The following is an 8,708-nucleotide window of genomic DNA, read 5'->3' on the forward strand; positions in this document are numbered from 1 at the left end:
TCCTTACTAAGTTCGATACAAATCGAATAATTTTTAATGATTCTCAGAAGTAGATTCTCTTTTGTTTAATCTCCGGTGAAGTTTAACATTTTTATATCTTTTAAATAGATTGATGGGGTTATAAACTCTCATTGATTTGATTATAATTGAAATAAGATGTTGTAACTAAACTACCCTATGCCAGCACCATGTTTAAATATTTGGTATCATGAAAATTTGACAAGTCGGTATAAATGCGCGCGCATCCTTCGCCATTTTGAATTTCCGTCCTACTCCCATGGCACAGTAAGGTCTAAGCCGTAACAGCTGTTACTTGCAGTCTTTAACGTAATACAATTTTCACTGTGAATTAACTAAGAGAAATCATCAGCTCTAATGACGCTTCGAGAATCAGTACGAAAACTATAGTGGGTCACAATATAATCTCCGAGAGATATCGATTTCGCACTTAGTGATTCTGTTTATTGTTTTACCCTGTTTTCGTAGGATTTTTGGTTAGATTCAGTGGCTTAAGTGATAAAAATCGATAGCAGATTGGCAGTTCCTTCAAGGACATTATTGTGACGTCAGAAGTCTACTTGTCTCCGGCTACCCAAGCGTAAAAGGTATTCGAAAATTTAAATAATTCGATATTGGATATTTGAATTTTGTTACATAACATTGATTTGGAAAGCTTATCCCAAAACCATAGAGTCGATTTATATTCGTCCTTTTTAATATAGATTTTAAGTCAAAATTAAAAACCTACCGCCTACGCAAGACCTTGCTTTGTCCTGCACAGGCGCACTTCAGCATAACAAACATGTGTTACAAAGAGACAGAAATTCTGAATCTGGGTAACTTGCGATGATAAGGGTTTGTGAGTGGAATTTAGGTCAATACCAGATAACGTTTGCGCATCGAATAAAATAACGCGAGCCTGGCGCATTCAGAATCGTTCAACTACGCCGACGTGGCACTTTCATACCTGTAGGTACTCAAAAGATCTTTTTGTATATGATGATAGACATGATCTTTGCTTATACTTTGAGTAACAATTTCCCTTTCTGATACTTTTCTATAACTACAATATATCCTACTCAATTATATAAAAACTTTTCTGCACAACTGTAGGTTTCTGTACTGTAGTTTCTATCTGTTTCATGTTTAAACTGTAAAATCCATTAGTACAAAGCCGAGATTCGAACGTTGGACCTCAGGTTTGAGAGTTTCAATACTACACTGATGTATTTTAGTTATTAATTCAGAGAAACGTGTCGAAAAGAAATAATATATAGTGTTTTAATACACATATATTAGTAAATATTAACAGTGTCACAGTATTTTTGTTGTGACTTATGTTGTCAAACAAACGACCTGTTTATAAAATCAATAAAAATACAATATCACAAAAGGATATGTGAATCGTGAAGAGCGCGCGAAATTATTCTTTATTTGAGAAAATTCATTTTCATGCTTTTGACATTATTGGCAGGATCAATAGCTATGACCTCTATTGCCCAGTAATAAGGTTCGATATGAATGTAGCGATAACAAAATGCTGTGTAGTGTCAGTCGATAATGGAGTAAACACAGCGGTGGCCGTGCCAAAAGATAATAGATATCCTGTAGTGAATAATAATATGAAAGCTAATTTAAACGATAGAAGTGAGGTCATTTTGTAAATAGTGTGAAACTTATAGCTAAGTCTTACTTACGTCAAAAATGTATTTTGATACGACAAATTTGACATGCGCGTAATTTTGACTGTCTCATTTCTGTCACCCAAAGATTAAAATAGGCTGTGTAACATATTTTTTTAAATATTGGTTGGTACATTGAAATAAATAAATAGGCATTTATGTTTGTTAAATAAGAGAAAGCTTTTATATTTTGACAGATGGCTGGAGGAGGTGATCCCAAATGGCAGAAAGATGCTGGAGATCAAAATTTCGACTACATGTTCAAATTGCTGATTATTGGGAACAGTTCTGTTGGGAAGACTAGGTCAGTATAGTCTGCCAAATTACGTTCATTGTACTATGAGCGTTAACAAGAGTTTTTTGAACAAATTCCAATAATTTTTGTTACAAGACGCCAATTATTTTCGCTTGACGGAAAGTTTTTCTAATTACATTCCTGTCTCAAAGACATATTTATTTTTACTACCGACCGGCTACCCGCTTGGTTGGTTCTCATCGGTCAGATTATCGTTTAAGACGAGATTTTTTTTAGCTATTGTTATCTATAAATCGTACTCACAATTAATATATTTATATATAACATCGTATACTATTTTGCGTATCGTTGCGAGATCTGAGCATCATCGTCATTCATCAATCGAGTTTCATCATCGGTTGTCATGGCAAAATACAAAATACCATCTATATCACCTTGACGTCCGTCGTTCCACAACTAAGGGTTTCATAAGGAAATTTTTGACGCCTGGTGGGGCGCGGCAAAAACTGCCTTAAGAACCTATGTGGAACCAGCTGTTCACTGTATTTCCGAACCAATTCGAATAAACCCTTCAAGAAAAGAGTCCACTAATTCTAAAAGAATGACAGCGCGCTTGCGAGCCTTCTGGCAGTGCGAGTGTCCATAAGCGGCGGTATCTTTAACATCTGGTGAGCCTCCTGCCCGTTTGCCTCCTCGTCTAACATAAGACAAATGTTACATGAAGAGGTACATTCTCTGCCTGTATCTTCAATATTTTTGTACACTTCTCTTTCTCAAGACATGGTGGTCTCTCTTGTACAATAATCCCTCACACACACAAATAATGACATTAAGGATCCGCTCTAAGATTCCCATAAAATTTTCCCATACTGTCATAATTATATGTTTGACTTATAATTTTCTTAGCCATATCATTCTGCTGTAGCTTTGGTTTGTTCAAAACCAATTGGGCTACATTCAGTGTTATAACATGAGTATGGAACGTTTTATACCAAGTCTGTTTTGTTACCACTACACAATAGTACAATTTTAATTTTCAGTTTTCTATTTCGCTACGCGGACGACTCGTTTACATCAGCGTTTGTGTCTACTGTGGGCATTGATTTCAAGGTCAAAACGGTGTTCCGACACGACAAACGTGTTAAACTTCAAATATGGGTGAGTTTTTATTTGCTGCATAGGAGGTATTTATTTATTTACTAGCCGTACCCGGTTATGCAAGACTCACTATACATTCTTGTCTAGCGTTTTAAATGAACTGCCACTGGAGATGCAGAACATATTTGTGACTACTGATAAGTTTAGCACTAAGATAAAAAAACACTTCATACATAGTTACAGTTATAACTAATTTTATTCCTTTTTTCTGTTAAGTATATCTATCGTATCTGCTTAATAGTTTTTGTATAACAATTAAGTGAGCACAGACAGCGACGGATAAACCATGTCAGGTTATCGTTCGATGTAAAATGTACTAAAACCTAAGTTTTTAAATTAAATAAAAATCTTAAAAAAAAACCTTTAATCCTTATTTATGAATCAGTATAGATATGATGAACACAGAATTTATAGCGCTATACCAATGGTACACAGAATTCTGTGTTGTACTATTTGAATTTATTCCCAACAGTCAGAGACGTCTAGACGTCGCTGAAAACTTGGTTTTATTTAATATAAAAGATAGGTATCTTAGGCATTATTAAGTTCTGCCAGTTTTTCTCAATAAATCGGTATTTCTCGGATCGTTAAGACAGCTTTCTCAGAACTGTTTTCGTTCTACCGTGTTTCTGACTTTGCAAATCCGACTACGACGAAAAATTCTTGTAATTTTTACGAGTTAATATGTATTATATATTTATAAATTGAAGCTTGTAGCACTCATAAATTATGTGGCTTTCTATTGGTATATGAATTTTCAAAATCGGTTTAGAGTCAAAAATTAAATTTAACTTCAACCTCGCAAACTTTATAATATTTGTAAAGATAACATATCGCCTTCCGGTTACGCGCAATTGGACATTTATTTAAAAATGTTTTGGAAATAAATATACCCTTTGTTTTATACTGAAAGCGTGTTTTAAATAGTCCAGTAGTTTTCGAATCTATTTGCAAAAATATTCTCAACATTCACTTTATTATTTACAGCAACTTAGCAATAATAATATATAAATACCTAATTTACTAAACTATATTACTAACTTAATTACAATTTTATTGGTGTTGTATAAGGAATAATCGGAATGTCATTGTTCAGATTTCCGATAAAACAAATATATTGATAATGTTACACATGTAATATAAAATAGAAGAAGTAAAGCAAAGAGGCAGATTTCTGCCCCATTGGCCATAGCCCGTACTCAAAAGTGATGTCGAAATAAATATGTATCAGGATATCATATTAGAGAAATGTTTATACAAAGTCAAATTAAAATTTTGTTCCTAGAGGCAAATAGTAACTTTATTCCGTCGAAACCTCGCTAAAATAATACAAAACTTGTTTTATCTCATGCATTTGATTAAAACTTTGAGAGTTAACAATATATGGAAATTTTTAATAGCTTTTTTAATACTGCTCTTCGTTACACTATCTTGAGACTCTTGAAAATAACGAATATAAATTTAAACTTGTTATCTTGCGACATTTCTACTAAGAAATATTTATATAAGAAATGTGTGAAAATGATATTTAAATTCATGATAAAAATGACCCAATTTATTTAGTGAATTCGTGCATTTTTAAGTTTATATTTGTATAACTTGAATTCCCGTTAATAATTGGCGATTTAACTTCCAAAGTTTTCATTTTCTTCGATTTGATTACCTTTAATAATTTTACTCATTTGTTTAATTAAAAGTTATCTAACAGCTTATACTTATACATATTATAATACAGAACACAACAATACAGAAAGCCAAAACAGATTATAGATAAACAATTTATGTATATAAAATAGAAAAAATATATAATAAATTTTTTAAATGTAAAGATACATTAAAAAAACAAAAAAAAAACAATAAATAATGTTATTACTTAATCAAACATTAGATGTATTGTCTGATTAAGTTATTAAATTTTCTTGTTTGTACTAATATTCTTGTAGGAGTTGTTTTAGAATTTAATTTATATAGGTTGAGTTGTATTAGGAGAATCACAAAGTACTGGTCGCAAATAAAGTTTTTGTTAATAGGACACAGCAGGTCAAGAGCGCTACCGTACAATTACAACTGCATACTACCGTGGAGCGATGGGCTTTATACTCATGTATGACATCACTAACGAAGAAAGCTTCAACAGTGTACAGGACTGGTAAGTAATAATATGTTTTCTTTTAATTCCCAGTAGAATTCTTATTCCTACTACAGTCCAGAAAAGTAAAATAAATAAATTATTTATTTAATATTATAACAAATAGGAATCGCTGGGCATTACAGCTTGGAATGTTAGCGTTCAGTTTGGACTGGTTTAATCAGATAATTGAACACACACACAACACAACAGATCGAATATATATAAATATATCCTTTTTTAAATAGAACAAGGACAAACGAGTAGGAGGCTCATCTGAAATTAATGCCCCTGTCCTATAAAAAAGGTATTTTACTATAAAAAGTTCTTGTTTACAAAAAGTTTACAAAAAGAAAGACATCCCGAAAGATCATTTTTATTAAAAACATGATATATATCTTTAAAATGTTCTGCGTACACTTGTTTACCTATCTAATAAAATAGTAGTGGTTGCCTGGAAGAAATCGTTCGATAGCCGCCAGTTTCCCTCCTTTTCATTTAATTATGTTCAATTTGTATATTGTAATGTAACGAAGTGTTTATAAATAAAATAAAATAAATACTTACGATAATTTAGCTGCTGTTGTTATTTTATTCATTTTCAGGGTGACGCAGATAAAGACTTACTCGTGGGATAATGCTCAAGTCATTCTGGTCGGCAACAAATGTGATATGGAGGAAGAGCGCGTCATCAGCCAAGAACGTGGCAAGCAGCTCGCTGACCAACTCGGCGTCGAGTTTTATGAAACGAGCGCTAAGGAGAATGTTAATGTCAAGGTATGAAAGTCTTACTATTTCATTTCACCTTCCTTCTTCTGTTTTTCTTCTTTTCGTTAGGCGCGTACAACTGGGTTGTTGCTCCTTCATTAACGAAAATACCGTTTGTCTTGGATATCGGAAGGGGCTTTCATTTTATATTAATTGCCGCAAATAAGACTTAGTGATAATAGAAGGCTGCCTTGTCTATGAGTCCATGTTTTGTTAAGATAAGTTGAGTCACTGGTGTAGTAACGATTGTTCGAAGTAAATTTTTTGGGTCAACCTGTCGCTTCTTTGGGTGCAATCAATGGATCCTTGCTGACATAAACTACAGTAGTATATCTTCACCACTTTGTCGCCTCGTCTCGCTATACACTCAAAGGACGTGTTACTTTGTCTATCTTGATGCTTATTGCTTTTATTTGACTAAATAGTTTTTCATGTACAACAGTAAAGAGAACGTTTTTTAATGAAGTTATGTAATTTAATTAAAAATTATACCTCCATATTGATTGGAGTCTTAGCAAATAATAAAAAAAAATATGTGAAATGGCGCGAAATCTAAAAAACTTTTTAAACATAAAATCCATGTTCTGAATTCATAATAATTAAAAAGTTTAAAAAAAAATATGTAAGAGTATTTAGGCCCAGACTAGTTAATGAGTAACATTATCGTTTTTCAGACCGTGTTCGAGCGACTAGTAGACATTATCTGTGACAAGATGTCGGAGAGCTTGGATTCGGAACCACAGAACATGTTGGCTGGTGGAGCTCGAGGCCAGAAGCTTTCAGAGCAGCCCCAAGGAAACAACAATCCTAATTGTAACTGTTAATACTACTAAACAAAACCTCTCATTCCTGCCTTGAAAATACTGGAATTGATAACAAAATTATTCACTTAATCCTCCGCAAACTTTCGTCCAGTATCTTCAAGGGTTATTTTTATAAAAATTATTTTTTATATTTCATTAAACACCTTTACGTTAATTTTAGGTTAGTTTAAAATTGAGTATTAGCTTAGATCTTAAGTAGCTATTATTGATTGGAGCTGGAGTAGGGATCTGATACTTGTGTATTTAATATGTTTTATTGTAAGATGTTTGCAATTTTCAATATAACCGTGCTTCGCGTTTTATTTGCATCGACAACGAGTATGTATATGTTAAATGCGCGAGTGACTTGGCCATCGGACCAAAGTTCCAAAGAAATCGGCGCAAAGTATTTTTAGAAGTAATTTAAAAGTTGAAGGCGTTTAAACATATTTTTGCGTAGATCTTTGCGCGCTATAGTAGAAATTGCCACACAGCGACACTCGTATAAATATCGCAGCCAACATTAATATATGCAGCAAGCTTAATTAGCCGTTTAATCAACAACTTAGACTCTTACAGCCCTGTTTAACATCAGTTGATCAAACTGCTAAGAAATTGACATGGATCGATTACGATTTATTACTTAATTTCAATTAAGTCTCTCTCAAACTTGAATACGAAACTTTTCAAACTGTCAATATGACGTCAGCAAACCACAAGTTTGATAGAGTTTTCCTTTAGTGAAAATCAACAAGTACAATGGAAAAGTACAGTGACAGTAATAGCTGTGACTGACTCAATTTAATTTATAAAGAAATATTTTTTATTTCGGATGTTTCATCTTTTTTATTTATTTATCGTATGAATGGTATGCATTAGCCAGTCAGTTTATCAAACTGCTGAATATCTTTCAAGCCGCTAGTTAAACGGCGCTGTTTAGTTAAAACGCTAGGCAGTCAATTGAACGGTTTTTAAGTTAGTTGGCTCCGACATAAATATCACATGGGTGATTTGTAAATATGTTTCTTGGTGTATAAAAATTAATGTATAGCGTACGTATAAATCTGTTTGTATTCTTGTTATCTGCTAAGTAATGTTATTTATAGGTTTTATGTGGCAGTAATCATATATCTATATGAACTTTTAACTGCTTAATTAATGTGTATGAAGCACATTAGAATTATCTGTTCTAGAAGACATAGACAATACTATTTATATCAATTTCTGTTGAAATCTGTGCACATAACGTAATCTATTGCTAAGTAGGTTCATTAGTTTTTAAATTTCTGTAGTTCGTAAGACACTTTTTTTTTAAATATTGTTAGTAAAATGTAATCAAAGTTTAGAATTTTATTTATAGGCGTTGAGTGTTTGTATTCAAATTGTTGTTCATAATAAATGTTTATTTGAATTGGCTCTAAGATAATACAAGAACCAGACCATTTTGTGTCAATTGATGTATTCTATTATCTAGTTGGTACACTTCCGCTAAATTACTAAATGGTCATACTAATCTAAAAATTTACCTTAACATATATAAAAACTAGAAAATTCTATGTTTCTCTTATGATGAAAGACTCACTTGAAGCATTTGCGTGTATTGCTTACTTAACGAACAAAAAATGAATCATCTATACTTAAAATACAACACTGTCATACAGATATTTATTTTCTTTTGAATACTTAACATATTTATAAAGGCACGAAAAAGTTGTGACATAATTAAATTAAATTTGAAAGAAATATTTTCGAACCAATTCGACTTCGGGTCCTTTAAGAAAAGCGTACCAATTTTGAGGCAACGCACTTGCGAACCTTGCTGGAAAAGTGACCATGGGCAGAGGTATCACTCAACAACAGATATGCCTTCTGCAATTTGGTCCTGTGTTTTATAAAAATATGTATATAATGAT

At 32.4% G+C, this 8,708-nt stretch overlaps 1 protein-coding gene across 3 annotated transcripts; it reads left to right on the forward strand.

Moving 5' to 3' along the window:
• Positions 1-274: 274 nt before the first annotated feature.
• On the forward strand, positions 275-8,248 carry LOC111000160 (ras-related protein Rab-3). Of its 3 annotated transcripts, none has more exons than XM_022269517.2 (6): positions 275-605; positions 1,880-1,986; positions 2,979-3,096; positions 5,127-5,245; positions 5,830-6,001; positions 6,667-8,248. In XM_022269517.2, exons 2-6 carry the CDS (start codon positions 1,880-1,882, stop codon positions 6,814-6,816), a joined length of 666 nt encoding a protein of 221 aa, XP_022125209.1. In that variant the 5' UTR covers positions 275-605; the 3' UTR covers positions 6,817-8,248. The 3 variants fall into 3 exon arrangements, with proteins under 3 accessions (XP_022125209.1, XP_045485812.1, XP_022125210.1); XM_045629856.1 differs by lacking the exon at positions 275-605 and adding an exon at positions 1,563-1,647; XM_022269518.2 differs by lacking the exon at positions 275-605 and adding an exon at positions 1,675-1,808.
• The last annotated feature ends 460 nt before the right edge of the window (positions 8,249-8,708 follow it).

The sequence above is a fragment of the Pieris rapae genome, chromosome 10, assembly GCF_905147795.1.
Source record: "Pieris rapae chromosome 10, ilPieRapa1.1, whole genome shotgun sequence".
NCBI lineage: Eukaryota > Metazoa > Arthropoda > Insecta > Lepidoptera > Pieridae > Pieris > Pieris rapae.